General features: G+C 40.5%; 1 protein-coding gene and 1 long non-coding RNA gene across 11 annotated transcripts in view; one reads left to right on the top strand and one right to left on the bottom strand.

Annotated features, from left to right (window-relative positions):
* TOX2 (TOX high mobility group box family member 2) overlaps positions 1 to 20,852 on the top strand; it is a 258,281-nt gene that overhangs the window by 154,271 nt on the left and 83,158 nt on the right. For 6 of the 10 annotated variants that reach the window (XM_083444020.1, XM_083444016.1, XM_083444022.1 and 3 more), the window contains 2 exons: positions 5,020 to 5,265; positions 10,149 to 10,211. In XM_083444020.1, the coding sequence (XP_083300146.1) occupies positions 5,020 to 5,265; positions 10,149 to 10,211 (309 nt within the window). The remainder of the gene's footprint in view (positions 1 to 5,019; positions 5,266 to 10,148; positions 10,212 to 20,852) is intronic. The other 4 variants (XM_083444015.1, XM_083444019.1, XM_083444023.1 and 1 more) reach the window with 1 other exon arrangement.
* Positions 13,260 to 19,051, bottom strand: LOC310679458. The gene is made up of 3 exons (XR_014512276.1): positions 18,933 to 19,051; positions 17,038 to 17,184; positions 13,260 to 13,440 (listed from the first exon to the last, which is right to left on the bottom strand). It is a non-coding gene; the product is annotated as an uncharacterized lncRNA (long non-coding RNA).

Genomic DNA, 20,852 nt, shown 5'->3' with positions numbered 1-20,852 from the left:
AGGGGAGCTGAGGTGGTTTCACACTGGTGCCTTGCGGGGCTGGGGACAATGCAGCTTGTTCCTCCCTCTGCTTTTCATCACGATGTTGAAAAGCTGACATCACCCAGTCCTAGTGATTGGAACTAGTGTCTGAATGAAAAAAGTGGAGACACCAAGCATACAAGACCTGCACTGAAGATCCACCAGAAAAACACCGTGGGAACTGTTCGTCTTTCTGTCCCATTGCTTTTTGTCTTTGGGGTGGGGTGGGCAAAAAGAGAGTCCTGATTAGTAACGTAATTCCTTCCCCCTCCAATGGTTTTTCCATTGTATACCAGTGTTGTGGGTTTTCTGGAAAACTCTGAATTCGAAATTTTCCTTAGGGGGATTTTCCTAGGGAAAATGTTTTCAGGGTGATTTTCATATGGTAATTTATGTTGGGGAAAATTCTGATACCCTACAGAGCATGATCTAATTGACCCTGTTTATTTTATTTGCATTGAGCAAACAAAGCTAAAGAAAGCAACCCACATTCATCTTTTGTGGGTATTTGACCAGAAATATTTGAGGTAAAGAATGAAAGCACACTTAATGCAACTGAAATGTTAAATTGCGTAGAAATTGTTATTGGAATAATTGAAAAAAAATTAAGACAACAGCATGTGCTTAGATATGTTTACATTTAAGAAATAAAAAAGTAACTCTTGACAATCAACTCAAAGAACTGTGCACCATATGTTGATGACCATTCATCTGCGTGATATCTCTTTGTTAAAAAGGTAAAGGTAAAGGTACCCCTGCCCGTACGGGCCAGTCGTCTCCGACTCTAGGGTTGTGCGCCCATCTCACTTCAGAGGCCGGGGGCCAGCGCTGTCCGCAGACACTTCCGGGTCACGTGGCCAGCGTGACAAGCTGCATCTGGCGAGCCAGCGCAGCACACGGAACACCGTTTACCTTCCCGCTAGTAAGCGGTCCCTATTTATCTACTTGCACCCGGGGGTGCTTTCGAACTGCTAGGTTGGCAGGCGCTGGGACCTAGCAACGGGAGCGCACACCGCCACGGGGATTCGAACCGCCGACCTGACGATTGGCAAGTCCTAGGCGCTGAGGTTTTACCCACAGCGCCACCCGCGTCTCTTGGTTACTACTAATGAAATGGAAAAATTTCCAAGGAAAAGAAAAATAAAGCTTTGGGAGGGAAAATCCATTTTCAAAAATGTTCTGACCCTCATTTTATGCATCCCTCCTTTTTATTTATTTTTTGCAAGTTCATTCTGCAGATGGAAAAGGGAGGTGATTCCAATGCATCTCCTGTGTGCCTGACTCCATGAACTGAGCGGCATTGTGCAGCCCTCTGATAAGACCAGAACAGAGAGGCAATTGTTTCACTCCAGCCTACTGGATGTAGCAAACACGGCTCTGTTCCTTTGTCAAATATAGACTTAAGCAGTGGTGGACATTTACATGGAAAATGCTCAGTGCTACTTGCAACTTGCTCATTGCTGGCTTCCAGATTTTTATGGGAAAGGAACTGGCCTGTATATTTGAGATTATAGCTATTTTCAGAAGCTGTTTAACTTTGGTTACACTGGGTATCTTAAATATTCAGTTGTGGTCTGTCTGTTACTTTGGTAGCCATCTGAATGCTGCCCTGAATTTTGGACACAAAAATTGAAGCTAAATTTATAGTAAAGGCATTTAACTCTTGGTAATTAAGATGCTGGAACTTTTCAAAAAATAATCTGTCTTTCTTACTTTCTCTTTCCCCTTCTTTTCTCCATCTTATATGAAAACATATAAAGAGTAAAGAATCATAGACCAACATAAGGTCGGAAATTATTGGCTGGATTGCATGCATATAATATACTCACACTTTGTCCCTGTAGTAGAGATTACCGTGAAGTACTTTTATGCCTCTGCTAAGTCACACAAAAACGATTCCAGTGGGAGAAGCTCAACTTTGAATTGAACAAAGTTCTTTTTTCCCTTTCCTTCTTTTAGACTATGCATCATCGTGTTTAATCCTTCATTTTCCTCTTGTTATATGCAAGCAATTTCATCTATAAGCCATAACACCATCCCTTACATTATTCACATTTGTTTTGTGTTATTATCTGTTTATCATGCCTTCATCGCATCTCCACCTCCTCCTTCAATATTTGCAACTATGGTCCCCTTTCCAGGATACTCCTCTGGTCTCAAGAGTTCTATCTTGTTCATTTCATTGCAGTTCACCATTGGAGTCTTTCTTTCAGTAAGGGCCAGAATTGCATTATGTCCCCCTGCATCTCTTCCTGTTCTGGTTTCAAAAATGTTGGATTACCCATGTTTGGGGGCCGAATCTGTGCATTTCTGTACGTGTCATGCAAATCTGCTAGTGTCACAGAAATACAATGGCAGGAAATAGGGATGAACCACAAATCTGGGCAGCTTTTAAAAAGCTGCCAGTACTGTTGACGGTGCCAGCCTCAGAGTAAATGCTGTGGGTTGTAGCCAACTAACTTTTACTCAGAGTAGGACCTAAGTAAGTCATTTAGGAGTAGTATTGGATACAACCTTATGCATATCATAGGGTTGGATTCTATAGTTTGACATAGAATTGGCACATTATGACCATGTATCTAGTTAAGTTGATGTACATGCAAAGAAATGTACAAAATTGGCATGACCTTCTGGCTTGAAATACACTTGTGATTCAGTAATTGCTGCAGAACAAGAGTAGCATCCTGTTATAGTTGGATTGGACAGTGTTTGGACATTGTACAAGTAAAAGATACTAAGCGGATAAGACCCCTTGTATCTCACCTACAGTTTTTTTTTTTATTTTTTATTATGGTTTTGTTTTATTTTTTCCCCTGGAGGTTAAGAAAGCCAGGTGTTTTTCCTAGTGTATCACAGCCCCAGTACAAGTCATTGAATAGCAAGGAAGCATATTTAGAATGACCCCCTACATTAATTAAACAACGACAACAGCAACAAAATGGCCATTTCTTGCATTTTTTTCTTGTGCTTTATAAAAACACTAACTGAATCAGTGGGCTGCAGTGCTCTGTAGCAAGGGTTTTCAAAATCTGTCATAAAATAGCAGTTCAACCCTTTCCGAATGTCAAGATAAACTGAGGATTCAGCTTGCGTTCTTCATTCTCATCATCAATGTAAGGGCAGCAGATCAAAAGGAAAGGCAGGATCAGGCTTATGAGGGATTGTAATATGCTTTAAGATGCCAGAGCAAATAGCTTTGGGGGAGAAATAGATGGTAAATCCATTATTTCATTTGACTTATGTAGGTTAAAATCATGCTGTTGGTTTCCCCATTGCCCTTACAGAAATACAAAAGTTTGCTCTTGACTGGGGGCATCAACACAACTTTATGTATCCAATCATTATGTACAAGTGTTCTCTGTTCCCTCTGTAAATATTTTTCATACAGCCTCTTCCTCTATGATGAAATAAGCAATAAGGATACAGAAAAAGGGAAGGGTAAGAGATCTAGGGCTGCCTTAGGTATACAGAATCCATACAATGAGCTTCCAAGTATGAAACAGTTTCCTTTCCCTTCCATTCACATTGCATTTGAATATGTCCAAGCAGCAATGGCTGGTGATATAGTTTGCTAAGTGAAAATGCTGGCAACTGATGGTTGGTGATCAACGGAGACTGGGAATTCCTCCATACCAATGGGGGAATTGGGCATTGCTGCCAGTGCTGTGCTTGCGCATATTTGCTCTTTGGATGGCTACCCCTGCTGACATCAGTGCTAAGGAGACTGTCTGGTAAACAAATCATGTTCTTGCTCAATGCTTGCATATCTCCTGGTGCTTCTGAAGCATGGGGGGAAATTTCTCCACCACCTCAGTTGCTTTTCAGCTGTTCCCACCTCAGGTCACCAACATTGTAGTCAGTAGAGAAGCTCACCTATGTAGAAGCTTGGTGTAGGTGTGGGAATGAAGACAGAGGTTTTCACAGGAGTGTGAGCAAATTAAAATGCAGCTTTACAGTACTTGTAATGTATAATCTACTATATTACGAAGAGGAATGCAACTCAGGCAAAAATTAAGATGCCACCTAAACCTGTGGCAGTGCATGTGTGGTGGAGTCAAAGTCGGATTGCTTTAATTTTGGATGGAATCATTAATTTGTGTACAGGAGTTTGATCCACGCTGTGTGGGAACCAAACACATCAAAAAGATGTTGCTTTGCATCATGATCATTATGGTTCCCTGCTGAACACAAGTATACTCATCCAGCAATATTTTATGGGCACAAGAGCTTTGATGTGCAAGCTGAGTTATTCCGCCTGAAGATGGTGCTGTGTTTATTTTTAAATGAATGTAGTAGATCCCCATGTCATGTGCATCTGCTACCTCATTTGAAAGGGACAGGGCAATCTTTATGTGCTTATATTTTGTATCCATATTGGAGAAGCTATAGTGCTATTGATGGGGGCAAAGAGATGCCATCTTGCAAGCAGTTATACAAGTTGTTTTTAATAGTGTCATAATTTGTTCCCCTGCCACAACTTCCTTCAGTATTCATTCCCCGGTGCAAAAATGCATTTGTATTACCATGAGGATTCCAGTGGTGCAATACCAAATCAATTTCCAAAATGTAAAGCATAGATATATCACCAAACTGGCCTTACTGTCATCTGACTGGTTGTGAATGAATGTGCCTGTAGTGTTTTGCATTCTTTTATAAGAAGTTTTCTTCGTCTACGCACTTTTCTTCTTTTTAGGCTGCAGTTTACTTCATGCTTACTTGACAATAAGCCCCGCTGAATTCCGTGAGACTTACTATCCCATAAATAGGCAATGTGCGAGTTTGGCCTGTACAACACAAATAACTCTATTCTTGTATGTTGTGGTTTTTTTAAAAAATAAATTTATTCATGTAAAGAGTTCATTCAAATTATTTGTGCTCTTAAAATAGCTTTTGCAGAAGGTAGGCAGACTGGTATAACTGCGGCTATCAGTTAAGGCTTTGGATAAATGTAATGCGAGATCTGCTTTATAAGAATGTCTTTTTTCAATTTTGTTTTAGACATACAATGGTCAGAATGAGAATAATGAAGATTATGAAATCCCTCCTATTACTCCTCCTAACCTCCCGGACCCTTCCCTCCTTCACTTGGTGGATCATGAAACTGGATATCATTCACTGTGCCACAGTCTCCCTCCAAATAGCCTGATACCAGCATACTCCTACCAGAATATGGACCTCCCAGCCATTATGGTATCTAACATGTTGAGCCAAGATGGACACCTTCTTTCTAGTCAGCTACCTACTGTGAGTAACCTTTCCTTTTCTACTTGCGTTTCATTTTACACCTTGGTTGTGTGCTAGTAGCATCCTGTTTGGTACCTGAAGTCCTGTTAGGCTGGTTCCAGGTCATGGAATACCTGGAATAGCTTTTACTAGGTCAGCTTCTCCTTCTGAATTGATAGCTTTAGAATTCATAATACTCTTGACTATGCAGAATAAAAATGCTTATTTGTAGGCAGAGTCTTGTGGTATATGTTAATAACCTGCATTATATAATTGAGCCTTTCGATTCTGCTGGCCTACTAAAAATACACTTTCTTTTCCTGTTTTGTATCACTTATTTTTCATTATGAAAAGACTGAATTTAGAAGCACATTCATGGGTAAGCATGACTTACAGGGGAATCGAATAAAGTGAGTTACCACCAATCATTTTTCAACCTTAGGGAACTAGATACCAGAACTGAAAGTTCTACAGTTGACTCCTTTATAGCAATTTGGTCACGCTCATAATTCTTTTCTATTCACTTTTTTGGCTTGAAATTCTCTTGCTTTTTTTTTTTATTAAGCCCTGCTAATGACTAAGATGTATTCATGTGGTGGTTTTATGTTTCACTCTTTGTGTATATAATGCCATACATATTGATTTGGGCCTTTAGGGACTTGCATGTACGTGCTTTATTCTTCTTGTGTGCTGTGGCTTGATCTGTAGAAGCAGGGAGAGATCTTCCACAGTCTCCCATTCATTGCTTTGTTGATATGTTTAGTGGGAATATAAATACCATCACATCCATCCACATTACTTTATGCTTGGGGAAGTGAACATCTCTGTATGTTAGCAAATGCCCAGTGTTAGACCACCAAGCTTTATGTCTGCAATCATCCATATAGCTTAATTTATATATATATATAAAACCCTTTTGAGAGAGTCTGTCCTTGATCTTTTCATCTAGCTCACCTTTTGTTTACCCAAGGATATGGAAGAGGGAAGCAGTCTAGGCAGGAAAACTCATGCACTCATTCTGTCATCTCTCATTTGGTAACAACACCTAACTGGCTGAAGCAAAATTGGGGTTTCTCCTGACCATGTCCACTTTTTGTACCTAATCTCAGTGACAGAGGCAGTGTTCACATGTAATGCCCAAGCCACGGTTTGGTGCTACATGGATGAGCCTCCATGGGCCCAAGCAAAGAGTAACTTGCTTTTCCTGTAAATGATTGTCTATCATATGACCCTCCTCCATCCCTGATGTACGGTCAGCCTAGGAGCCAGAAAAAGGTAAAAGGAGGAAAGGTAGAAAAGTAGAAAGAAAGACAAGAAAGTCATCAACGAGAAAAGTCAAATGAGCTGCCCATTTGTCCCCCTTTCAAACCACCAGCTTCCACTGAGTCAGTTTTAGAAGGGAAAGGCAGGATAGACAAATAAGTAAGTAAACAAATAATACATTTAAACTGATGGAAATGCTGCTTGAGGAAGCAGAGTCCGGCCTCCAGTCTGCTAGCCTGTTGCATATGTAGAATTGTTTAAATTATTACCTTTTATTGTGTTACTTTAAAAGGTCTATGCTACTCTTTTGCATAAAATAGCAGAAGGGGGTGGAATCCTTAAATATGTAAAAGCTAGATCTGGGAGAGAATGTCTAAAGTGTTTGCACAGAGCAAAGGTGAATTTGCAATGGGAAGCAAAAAATTGAAAATAAAAAAACCCATGTTGCCTTAATTTCAGTTACGGTTTCATGTGCAGTGTGGCTATTACTGTGCAGTTTTATTAGATAGCTATGCATTATTTCCTTCATCATTAGCTTCCTTGGATGCATCATTTTATGTGTTTAAACATTTATATCCCATCTTTCCAACAATATTAGCCCCAAAGCAGCTTACAACAAATGTTTAAAATGCTATCCATTGAAATAAAAAGTAAGTATATAGAAATAGGGACGAAGAAATCAGCCAACAAATCATGAATAAAGGCAGTCAGAAATTAAATGCTGCCAAATGGTAGTGTTTATTTGGCACCTTAAATATATATATATATATATCATTAACACCTGATGAGCGTTTTAGTGTAGTGGCTCCAATATTGGGCTTGAATGTGGAAAGTTCAAAGTCCTACCAGACTATGAAGTTTACTGTTTGGCTTTGGATAAATCACTTATCTCTCAGCCGAATTTCCTATATAATTACTTTATGAGATGGCTTGAACATAATGTTATAAACCATGCTCCACAAAGCCAAACAGTGGTTTGTGATGCTTGAATCATTACCGTTTGACAAACCATTGTTTGTGGGTTGTTGCCAATCCCAAACTTGAAACCATGGTTTGAAACTCTTTGTCAACCCATAATTCGGGCAAATGGTGGTTTGGTTGTTACATGTAAATCAGTAAACCATCGTTTAGGCTGTTGCTTTGCCTTTGGAGGTTGTCATTCGGTTGGCATCCTGTGATTGTCAAGGAAAGTGGGAGGGGAAGAGGGAAACCACATAAACCATGGTTTGCCTGTATATCTGTAACACAAATCATGGCTTAGAGCTGAAGTTTTGGGTAATGCAGATGATGGTTTAGTGGTAAATCTGAACCAGCTCTTTGTGAGGATAACATTGTTTTTAAAAGGAAAGGTGGGATACAGATGTAACAGTTTTTGCTAAGTTAATATAATGGCAATTATACAAGCCTCTTATCTAAAAACCAATTGATTTTTCTGGTGTGGGCTCAGACTCTCGAAAGCAAGTAGACTTTATAAGAGACAATAGTGCAGGAAGTGGAGGAAGCTCAGCCGCACCCTCTCACCATCATCCCCTAAATTTGTGGTGGATGTTTTATTGTGTGTGTTTAATATGAGGGGATTCACCTTATCCCTCTCCTTGTCATGGCTTTCTCAAAACCAACAGGCACCTTGTATGAAATCAAACATTACTTTAGGGCTCCTCTTCAGCGGAGTTGATTAAAACATTCATTTCTGAGACAAAAGAGTCAATTTCATATGAAAGATATTCCCCCCCTCAGTTTAATTTAAAGTGCAGCCCCAATGCCTGACCCCTATTTTCATAACATGATAATTTTATCCTGCGTTGATTGTCTCATTTTTGAGAGGAGATATTGCACTTATAAATCAGTTTCTAAAATACCCAAAGAAACAAGAATAGCGGGATTTATTAAGCAGCTTCTACACATCTGAAATAATTTATTTTAGAGTAGTCCTTGGGAAATGTTCTCTTCTTTACTTTATGGTTCTGTTTTACAAATGCAGCATCATGACAATAAATCAGGACTGAGCTGCAGGAAGATAAGAAGAGGGCTTAGTGTGCTGTAAGCGTAGAATAGGGATATTAAGATTTGTTTCCCCCTTGTAATGAAAATGAAAAACGAAAAGAAAGGAAAAATCTGGAGAAGTCACGAGTTTCTCATCCATTTCTCAACGGAGGGTGTTTCACTTTAAATGAAGGCCTCTGGAAGCATGATATATCCCCAAGGCTCTGAGCAGCAAAAAGGCCACTGAGGAAGTGAATTGTCTTTCTGTTTTAAGCCAGAATTAAAAACATTTCTACCTTTTTGTCAGACATTCGAGTTTCCATTTGCCATTAAAATGATCTTCAGGGCCTCTCCTGTCGCAGTGAGTCAGGCATTATTTTCCATTGACACGTACTCCCAGTACCTCTGCCTTATGTTCATGCCTTGATAGCATCTATCCCAGTTAAATACATTGCAGTTTTCAACTGGCATTAATGAAAGGTCTGCATGCACAGGAGGGAGAATGAAATCCTATGGGCAGAACAAACAGGTTCCAAAGTTTGTCTCTGTTAACAGCTTATACCTGCCAGGCCCTAATTCTTTGTGCAATGCCACAATGAAGTGAACTGTCTCCATTTTATTGTTGCCCAATCCCTTGCCAAAAAGATCCTAAAGTGTTCAATATGTCAAAATCTATTTTCCCAAGTCAGGTATAAGAAACGTCAGTATTAAATACACAGAACATACCCCAAAAGGCATGTGTATATATTTATAAAATATAATATATAAAAGCTGGATGGTGTGAACCAAAGCATAGAAAAGCACATGTGATCGTGCCAAACTTCACATATAACCAATCCACACCAAAGGTAGAAGAACTCTTGGTGTGTTTCTGTTTGTAGAGTTGCCAGATTGCAACCCGGGGGAACTTCATGACTCTTTTGACAGCCTCATAGCTGAGAAGGATGCAGCCAAGGTTTCTTCTGCCCTGCTCCCCCAACCCACCCACTTCTTGTGAAAACCTTCCCCTTTTGCCTAGTGAAACAAGAAAGAGTTTTGTTCTGTCACATTGTGGGTGGGCAAAGAAGCAGGGTGATGAGAATAGCAAGAGAAACAGTAGCTGCTCTCTCCTTTTGTGACAGACGGTATTCCTAGACTGTTAACTGGCAATCCCTTTTTGTTTAGGGTAATTTGTGCTGTACTCTCTGTCTCTGTCCAGACTTTGCTAGCATTTGTTATACTAATATTATGCTGGTTTATATTTTTAGTGCAAGAGAAATTTCTTAATTGCTAGAAGTTTAGGAGACAAAGACAAGGTGATCGAAATGTATTCCTGTACTCCGAATTCTCCCCCAGTCCCAATGTGATTTGACACAAAAACTACACCCACAAATATATGTTATCAGTTAGGATCAACAAGAGGGTATTATCTTGTACGGTCATGTTTTTAAATAAGGAGATCAAGTGCAGCTGCTCATTACTGCCTCTTATCCAAGGAATCTTCAGAACACTGTATACAGATGAATAACTAATTCTCAGGACAGCGAGAGCCCATGTGACTCTAGTGGCCCTAAACGTAGGAAGGGCTGGGGAACAAATAAATAAATGAATAAATGATTCACTGGCAAAGCATGGAATGGATTCTTTGTTTCCCCTAACTCCCAACCCTGTTGCTTTAGTCATTAGATTGCCTTCCACTGAGGTCCATGGGACTGCACAGGAGTAACTATTTGCAGCATGTGGTAAGTGTTTTCAGAAATGGAGCTTTTAACTCCATGCATATGTGCAGTTATGTTTAATTTAACATACCCATATGCAGAGAATTAATCTTAACCTCCATTTTCGTTTCATGATGTCTGTTTTTCATGATGTTAAGAGTTACCGCTTCCGATTACTAGATAATCAGTATTATTCTTAGTTTTTTTGTCTAGTGACAGAAAGCTGAAAGCAGTTAGAAGTGCACAAAGCAGAACAAAACTTGTTGTTGTTAAAATATATAGAAAGTCACGACTTCTTCTCCTTATAATCATAGAGGAAAAAATCTCAATGAAATATCGGTATCCTGTAACAGAGCTACTACTTTCTGCTTTAGAGTTAGCAGCACATAAGGAAAACATCTGAAATGCAGAGTAAGGCAGTGGCTCAATCCAAACACCATGTTATGACATGATCAAGGAAGCTTAACTATGGCTTGGAAGAAACTGACAAACTTTTAGTAGCTCAGTATCAGGGTCATGGGTACTTCCTCAGAACTGCTTTTAGATATTCAGTTGTGATCTTTGTTTGTTGGAGCCACTGAGTTCCAGTGACTGACTAAAGCTTGTCCAAGAATAAGAAATTAACAATTCAAATAAGCCCCTGTAGGACTGTGATTTCATGGCTAAATTAAAGTTGCAACCCTACAAACATATATCTGCAAGAAAGCTACAGTGAATAAAGTTCGAGTTATTTCTGAGTAAACAAACATAGGATTGTGTTTTTAAGTATCCAGTGGATTTATTGGATTCACAAAGCACTATTGTTGTGACTCCATCCCCCCAACTCACTTCAGTTGAAGTTGTGTCTGGTCCCATATAAACCCTGAGCTAAGTTACTGGACAATATGTAGCCACAGTGCTTGATGGATTGCACCCAATGCATATTTTGCTGAATGACTTGATGAAATGCTTTTTTGAGTTTTAAACTTTCAAACTCCATTAGAAGACTAAAGGTTCTACATACTCCCTTTTTTCTGCCCTCTCTGCACCTGTCAAGCGTTTTCTCCTTTCATCCCCACTGATTGTGAGATATGAAAAAAGTTAATGTTCTCTTCGCTAAAGCAAAGGGAGTGTGGCCAATAGTTAGACCACATCCTGCTGCATTGGTTATAAAATAAACTTTGGTTCTATAAATAACCTGCATACACCAAGTTCTCATTATGAAAAAACAAAGTGAGGAGGAAATTTACCAGTTGAGGTACAACCACAGATGTTGATGTGTTCCTTTCTCTTCTTGGGGTCTAGCTGATGTAGGATGCTGTTGCAGAGACAAGGAGGCTATTTTGAGCCCACATGTTTTATTTTTTTTATGAACAGCCTCACATGCTACACTAGAAACTATGCCATGCTAAATGTTTTACAACAGTGTAGACAAATGGTCTCTGTGGGAAGCAGCTGTGAGTAGTAGTGATGCTACTACTGCAGGCTCCCTCAACCTCGGCCCTCCAGATGTTTTGAGACTACAGTTCCCATCATCCCTGACCATTGGTCCTGCTAGCTAGGGATCATGGGAGTTGTAGGCCAAAAACATCTGGAGGGCCGAGGTTGAGGAAGCCAGTGTACTACTGGATCTGATGAGTGTTAGGAACCGCTTTGCTTTGTCAAAGAAACAGGGTATGGTCTGAAGGCACACCAAGCAATCACCTTGCTGAAGGTTTGGGTCTGGTCACAGCTTGGATGGGTGATGGTCTAGAAACTACTTGTATGCTTCCTTGGGTCCCATGAAGAAGTAAGACAGGATATAAATGGAATAAAATAAATAAACAAATGTAAATAAATAAAAAAATAAGTAGGCACAGGAAACATGCAGTTGAGTCAGTGTTAAGAAGCTATTAGCTAGGGCAGAATTAAGAAGGCAGAATATTCAGCCACAGTTCAAAGCGGACAGAAGTCCATCATAAACATGATACATCGAAATATGTCCCACCGATTTAAATGCTTCCTTTGATCAGGCATTGTTTGACTTTTACTAATACTTTATATGGTTAGCAACAACGGCATAGCTAGCCACTCAGGTGCCCGGTGTAGCATGTGTGTCTTGTAGCCAGGGGTGGGGCAAACTGCCCATGGGAGCGGGGCGAGCCAAGGCAGGGTGCACTGTGTGGAGCCTCTCTGCAGCCTCTCCCCCAGCTGTAGGGCAGCTGAGGCAGTGGGCAGACGCAAGCCCCGTGCTGCTTGAAAAAGCAGCATGGATCTTGTAGGCAGTCTGCCCGCTGCCTTCCCCTCAGGAGAGATGCATGGCTCAGGCAATCTGCAGGCCCCACGGTGTGGCGCCCTGTGCCCCCTACCTCACCTAGTGTTGTGAGCCCAATTTTTATTATTATTTTAAAAACACATATTTTTGCCATTTTGTAACCCCCCTCAGGGACACCCAGGGTGGCCCACACCCACCCACCACACACCCCTTCCTACGCCACTGGTTAGCAATATGCCCTGCCCTGGACTCCATCTTCTCATTGTTTGGTGTGAGGGTGGGGAGAGGTTGTAGATGCTGAGAATATCTCAGACTGGGTGGAAGAGCTGCCTGAAAAATCTGACCATTTTGAAAGAGGCATTAGTTAACCCTTTGTTGAAGAAATCTGGCTTGGACTCACTGTTTTGGATGACCTTCACCTAGTGGCCAGTTAACCATTATTGAGTTGGTGTCGGAGTGGATGGTGACATTTCAACTCCAGGCAGTTTTCGATGAGACTGATGAATTGAATCTGTTCCAGTCTGATTTCTGGCCTGGTTTTGAGATGGAAATAGCCTCAGTTGCCCTGGTAGAAGACTTAAAACCAGGAGTTGGTTGGGGAAAGGGTGAAGCCTTGTTAAATCTTCTAGGCATTGAAGAGTGAGTTGGAGGAATGGAGGATAAGAAATACGAAGGTGGGTAAAAGAAGGGGTAACAAAACGGGGCAAGAAAAAAGCAAACTGCATACCAATGTGATGGATTGCTTTTATTTTTCAGTTGAGCAGGCAGCCCCCCCCCGCCCCCACCCCTTCCCTAGCCCCTTCATAGTACGCAGAGAGATATAAGCCTCCAGAAGGTTGCTGAGCACTTTCTAGCTGTTCATTTCACAGGAATAATATCATCAGAGCGTTATCTTTAGCACTGATACAGCAGGGAGATCTTTTCAGCATCTTGGCGAGGAACTTGAAGCAGCACTGAGAGACAGACTGTGCGAAAGGCGAGGTGGTGGGGGGCATCTATTGAGCAGACTGGGTTAAAGAGCTGTCAACGAGAAATGGGTTTTCAGAGGGGAATTTGGAAATACATTCATTTGTCAGAAAGAAAAGACAGATTGCAGCCGGAATGAGAGAACGTTGAGTGTGGTGCAAACAGCTTTCCTGTCATGCTCAATAGTGGGCCAAGCTGGTCTTGAGACAGTGGCCCTATTTAGAGAACCCATGAGCACAACAGAATTCTATGCACATACTCCTGTGTTCATTCCGTAACAGTGCAAGGCAGACTACAAAAGTGCATAGAGAAACATTCCTGGTGGCTGCACTTCAGGTATAAATCCCCAGAGGCACATAAGGCTGAAACCTGGTATTCTTCTTTAATGTTGCAAGATTTTGCAAGACGTTCTGGTATTGTGTTTTTGGTAAACACATGATTTAATCTGATTTTAATTTTTGATTAGAGATATGCCTACAGAAAAGGGTGGGTGGAAGCTGAATTTCCTGCCTCTTCTGCCCGGCAGACCCTGTGCTCCCTGAAAAGGCTCCCCCAAGGAATGAGGACTCAGCTGAATGGGATGGGCTGTGGCTTGAAAGGAGAGGTGCAGGGAATCAGCTGGGGGCACCTTCTCTGAACAGTGAACCCTGCACCTCAGCACAGCCCACACCTGTGCTCATCCTATTTGTCCATTGATGGATTCAATAGAAAACTAGTGGCTGTGGGGATCTTTCTCACTTCCCCCATACAAGATTCTGAAGCAATCAATTTCAAACACCTGCAACTGCAGAGAAATCCACATATGTCAATGAAAGCCTCTGAAATTTTCATTGCTTTTCAAATAATGGATCTGCATTAGGTGGGGACAGGCTCTTTGAAGGAAGGGAAGTGGGAAGCAGCTGGCAGACTGTGTGGCAAGATTCAGAGCAATGGCATCACTTAGCCTTTCCAACCATATGGACTTACCATATAATAATCAGACCAGTTCTTCATGCTTTGACACAGTAGCTCTCCAAGGCCTGTAGCAGAGGCCTTTCTGCCAGTTACACTACCTGAGATCATTTTAAGGGTTTGATCTTGGTACCAGAAGAATGCAAATCATAATATTGATATGCAGACTAACGTCTGATGGAAAAACTTGTAGCTCTTGCCAGTCACCATTCTTTTGACTGTTGTCAGTGAGACTCATGGAGTTTCTTGGATTTCTACTGTTGGATTGGAATGTGGATCAAAATGCTGCATTCATTGAAACTTTGACAGGGACACCCATGTACACTGGGGACACGCTTTCCATTTTGACCTCACTGCAGATTTTCTCTGTCCATTATTTGCATTTTGCTTAACATACAAAAGTGCTGGGTTCACAAATCAGTATTACCTTGGTTACATTTCAGGCCTTGACACAATAATGTGATTATAAAGATAATGTCTCCCTTGGAGATTTCTCATTAGAACTAATTTGGCATACTTACTTCCAAGTAAACAAGGTGTTCAGTTGTCTCTCTAAGACACAGGAGTTTGCATGTTAAATTTTTACATCACTTTTTTTGTTGACCATATCCATAGCACAACTGATGCATAAAAAATATATTGCTTATCTTCACATTTCTGTAAGGCAGGACAGTAATATTAGAGAATTCAGACTGAGATAAAATAACATGTCTATAACAGCACGTTTTTGAGCCATGTTGCCCAAACCCAAGCAAAACCATTTAGACAGCAAAGATTCCCAGTGCTAATGGATTTGTTAGGGATTGTGATGTGCATGTTACGCTATACTTTCACTCATGAAGCCAAGCAGAGGAATAAATCATTAGAGTCATCCTACTTTTGTAAAAGGTAACGTGAATCATCCATTAAGAGTGGGGAGTAGAACTCAGGATTACAATGTTGCTACTAATGGGCTTTAATAATTCAGGAGATTATTCTATATTTCATCTATTGCTTTGCGCATATATATATATATATATATATATTCATTCTTCCCATAAATCAAATAATAAAATGAACAATGCTAAAATAATAAAATACGCCACTCAGAATAAGTCAAGGGAGTTGAGAACAACAGATTGCTATATAACCATCAATTTACAATATGTGGGTAAATAAATAATTTTTAACCTGGTGCTGGAATGATAACAACGTAAGCACCAGTCATATTTGGGAGGGCATTCTACAGTCAGGGTGCCACCACAGAGAAGACTCTAGCCTGGTGGATCATGGAGAAGAACCTCCTCATTCTAGAATAAGGACAGGTTGCTCCTTTTAAGTATTTTGGGCTGTTTAGGACTTTAAACGTAAGGACCAACATCTTAAATTCACCTTAGAAGCAAATAGACAAACAGTGTGATTCCTTTAGAGTCAGTGTAATGTTAACAACAACAAAAGAAACAATGTGATATGATTCCATCAGACTGTACTAGGTTAAAATTCTGTATTCTGCCACAATAGCTCCGTGTTGTCTTCAAGGACAGCTCCACACACTGCTCATTATAGTAGTCCAATTGGGAGGTAACCAGACCATGGGTCACTGTGGTCATACTATCCTTGCCCAGGAACTACAATTACTGGTGAAAAAGCCAAAGTTGAAAAAGGCACTCCATGCCACTGAGGCCACCTGAGCCCCTAGTGACCACTGGATTGGAGAGGACCCTCCTATTATGAACCACATCTGGAACAGTCTATGCAGCTAGTTCCCGGGCATGACATCCACAGTGCCTTTATCTTGTCAGGATTTAACTTTATTAGCCTTCATTTCACTACCCTATCCAAACACCTGTCCATCACTAGCATAACCTCAGCCAATGTAGAGAGAAGCATACAGATGATGTCACTCAGGTTGCATGTACCTAGATTCCACCTAGTAGAAGCAAGCAGCCATTTCCCTCAAAGCATCAAATGAAAATGGTGTCACCATCATTGGAAAATGGCAGCTGTGGGCGAAATATGTGTATAGGCCAGTTCACATCAAAGTATTTTATGCCTCTATGTGAACCAGCAGCCCTCAAAGGTAGAACTATCTGAAGATAGTCACGTGATGAAGGTCTCCTGCCACTCTCTTGTGATTTCACCCTCAACCCTGGTCTACATTGGATCACTGTGAACCATGGTTAAAGGGCCTTCTGAACTCCAGAAACAAAGCCACGGTTCACGAAGGTCACACTTATCTCCCAACCCAGGGGTGAGAGAGGTATAGTGGGAAGGAACCTCAGGGGTAATTTCTGATCAGAAAATTGTCATTGGCATTATATCTTCCCCAGGGAAGAGGGATAGTTTGCATGTTATCGGACAACAGAGAAGCCACTGAGTTGCACCACATAGTGACTATCATGTTTTAAGCCATTCACGTGCATTAGATTACTGTCACAGACCTCACCTTTCAGAAGTTTGTGGTGGTGTTCAGTCCATGTGCAACTGCATAGGACTACCTTACTGCTTGTTAAGAATCACACTGTGGCGAGTTTTAAGCAGTGTCTGTGACATGTAAACAAATCCTCTGTCCCCTCTTCTCTTGTTTCATTTTCCTTAAAATTATGAGCTGGTTGGCAAGGAATTGTGTCCACCCCTAACATTGTACAATGCCTAGGATATTTTTGTTGTAAATAGCAATTTATTACGATGTTCATTTAAAAAAATTGGCACATTACTTACTATGGTTTTTTTTTACATTTTGCTGGTGTTTCGAAATTAAAAAATAAACCGGAACATCCCAAGAACAACATCCATTGACAACAATTCTCATCTTTCTGTAGAAACCAAAATGTTGCTGCTTCCCTGAGTTATAATGTTTAAAAACACCTGTGAAGTGCAATGAGAAATAAATTAGCATTTAAATGTAGCAGTACACTTCCCAGGCCTCTATTGCTGGCGACTGCCGCAATAAAGCAAAGCATAAAGCCACTCAAATCAAGCTGCAAAACAAATTGAATTCCAAATTAGCAGCCTTACAAAAATAAACAGAGGTAAATATTGGAGCATTTCAGACGTAACGGCAGACATTGTTGACATGGGGACAAGCAAGCAATTTGAAAAGTGTTCAGGAGTTTGAAGCATCTCAAATTCCCATGAAGGCAGTAGTCAGCTCCCCTCCATTTGAATAGAATCTTTATGCGTTTGGTTATGACTTGCTTGAAATTCTGCTCATTAATGGGTCTCTATTTAAAAACTAAATTCCCTGATATAAGTCCATGGTGAGGAATAATCAAAATACAATCACATGTGATGCCTTTTTTTCGTATTAATCGGAGGCCTGTTTGCAATCCTTTGCTAGTGTTTTTCTCAAAGGCAATAAATGAAAGAAATATGTCTTTTTAAATTTTATAAAACTCAGAGAAATGGTTTTAAACAGCTTTTCTTCACCTCCTATAATTATTTATTTTCAAACAGTCCTTCAGGGTAATGTTCCGTTTTCTTATTTCACACTCCTTTTTCTCATAAATGAACCATCACTTCAATAAATCATTATGAAAACAGAGACTAACACAAACCCTGAAAGGTTGAAAGATTTATGTAACACATTTATGTTTTCCATTTTCTCATTCTGGTACTCTGCTGCTAAAGCTAAGCTAATAAAAGCTGCTATTAATATTTCTTGTTGCCTAGCAACTGTAGAGAGGGAGTAATAGCTATAGCTAGAAAAATAGATGACCGATAAGGAAAAATTCAATTCTTTTATTATCTCAAGGGAAAATGGGCTTTTACTGGAACATTATGATGTACGAGTGCGAAGTTGAATACAAAGGATTTTCCAGGTTGTTTTTCTGTTTTTAATGAACATTATTTTACCTTTGCTAACTCTCTTAAGTTTCTTCCTCCCCTCCTTTATGAGATTTAATTGAACAGCCCCCACTCATGTTCTCATTGTAATGAATGTGGCATATTCATTTGGAACCTCTTTTTAAAAATAAAAATCCTAGGGGTGTACAATGACTTGTTCATAACATTTTTCTCCAGGCTGATATTTGCAAGATGACATTCAATTGCTTTTAAGGCCTTTAAAAATATATATCCTTAGTCTCAACCACAACTATACATGGCTGAAAGAAGCTACTTCTAAATTCTTTGCTGTGCGTTCAAGCTGTGTGTGTTTGTGTCCTTTCAGAGAGTTCTGACTTCGTAAACCACGAGGTAGGCTTTTGTCAACATTATCTGGAGCCCCTTTTTAGAGTGTCCCTATGTAATGAGTATGAGCCCAGGCTGTTTGAAAAATACAGGTACTGTATAGTGTTATTACTTATGGGATCAATATGGTTGCAGACTTTTGATCCTCACAGAATTCTTCCATAAGTAAATCTGCACTCACAAACCCCCCCCACAAAAAACCAGCAACACACCAACTGGTTTGAACTGGTTTTGAATTTACATTCACCACTGGAAGTTGGCAAGGAACAACAAAATTGTGCTACCCAAAACCACATAGAATTTTACCCTTTTCCTTCATTAATGATGACTGTCCAGCATGTGTATTGAGATGAGACCTAGCAGCTTGTCTTGTCTCAAGGGCGCAAGAGAAGAAATTATTTTGCATTTTAAGAAGAAGAAAAAACTTGCTGCATCTGTTTTGATTGCATCAGAACCAAACAAGCTCGGCTTGGACACTCCCCTTATGATGAGACTTGCCCTGGAATCCTTAAATTTTCCCTTAGGAATCTCTAGTGATGGAGAGCAGTTTTAAAAACTGGAATAATAAAAATAAAATTATTACATTTCTCAGCAAGGTGGAAAGCTCTCTGACAAAAATGTTCACTCTTGCCCGTATAGTTATTGGAAGATATGCAATAGACTCCGCTGGCATTAAGAAAATAACAGTATTCAACTATTCTCTCTATATTAGAACCTCTCTGCAATATCCTGTAACCTTGACTAACACAAGCAATTTTGGCTTTAGGTTTTAAATGCATAATGTGGGCAGCTTCCTAGCAGAAAAAAGAGCCTGTGGCCTGATTCACAACCTCATTTTTGAAGTACATAAATGTTCACATTTAATATATTACCAAGAACTGATGGGTATCTTAACATTATTCTTAAAAACTTTAGTTTCTGATTGGGGCTCTGGGACATGATACTAGAATCTTTAGCTCACTTCTGTAATTACTTGGTTCTTCAAAGCTTTCTCAGTGAGCTCTGCCTGGTGGTAGGGAATGCCAATTGGTGACATAAGATGCTCTATAGGCCTCACTCTTAAGACCAGAATGCCGCTTAGGAATGCCCTTTGCTGTTGAGAGTCATTGCCGTTGGGATTGTCTTGCTCTGGGGGGGGGGGGGTTTAGGACTTGAACCAATGACCTCAAGATACAAGAAAGGAGATTCTGATTAAATCTCAGGAAGAACTTTCTGACAGTAAGAGCTGTTCAGCAGTGGAATGGACTTCTTTGGGAGGTGGTGGATTCTTCTTCAGTGGAGGTTTGTAAACAGAGGTTGGGTGGTCACCTGTCTTTGATGCTTTAGTTGAGATTCCTACATTGCAGGGGTTTGGATTAGATGACCCCTCTCCCCTCCAAGGAAGGAGAGTGAAAATCTACACCGCGAAGAAGAGAACTGCTGCTCTTGTGCATCCTGCCGCCTGAGGTGATCACCTCACCTTGCCACATGGTTATATCCAATGTTAATTGCCCCCCATGCACCCCTAAAACTGTTCTAGGACACCCCCCCCAACCCTCTGGAGCAGATTTGGAGAAGGTGTGGGGCATGTTAAGGGTGAGAAGGAGAAATCATTGCACCCATGGGATGTGTTAGTTGAATACTATCCTCTGCATTGGAAGAGTCCAATTTGAACTTGTTCATAAGTAACCTGGAGTTAGAGGTGAGCAGTGAGGTAGCTGGACAGCTTACTCACTGAGTTCAGTGAGACGTTCTCCTTAGTACATGTCTATGCCATACACTTTGAATCATTCGGCAGTGGGTTGCACTGTGAACTCTCTGAATTGATTTAAAGTAACAGCAGGTAGCATACTGACCAGATCATGCTTCCCTTGTAGGACAAATGACAGCCAAAAAACAAAGGGAAGATCTCATTAATACTGGCAGCTAAAACAGCTTTGACTATTCATTATGATGTCCTTGGAGAGAGCACCGGTGCTGAAATGGGAGCAGAGAATAGATTGGCAGTGGAAACAAGCCTAACAATGCAATTAACCCTCCCAGGTCTTACCTTGGCTGGAGGATGGGGATCTGGGTGCTCTGCCTACATAACAATTCTACCCTTCTATTTAGGTGTCCTGCAGCCCCCATTTGAGAACAATTGAGGTAGAAAAATAGAGCCTGTATCTACACTCTTGTATTTGCATCCACTGAGAATCTGACTCAGCTTGATAAAACTTTTGCTACAAGATAAACATTTCTCTGTAATTGTTCTGTACTGTTTGGTTCTGTAACCACACTTAATCAAGAGACAACTGTGGGATATATGCCTAGTGCTTTGCTGAATTTTACCACTTGAATGTTAATGGATGAGAAAAAGCAGGCTC

This window comes from Podarcis tiliguerta (genome assembly GCF_965153285.1).
Source record: "Podarcis tiliguerta genome assembly, chromosome: 6".
Classification (NCBI taxonomy): Eukaryota; Metazoa; Chordata; class Lepidosauria; order Squamata; family Lacertidae; genus Podarcis; species Podarcis tiliguerta.
The sequence above is the reverse complement of the archived record's forward strand: the minus strand, read 5'-3'. Positions and strand labels throughout refer to the sequence as shown.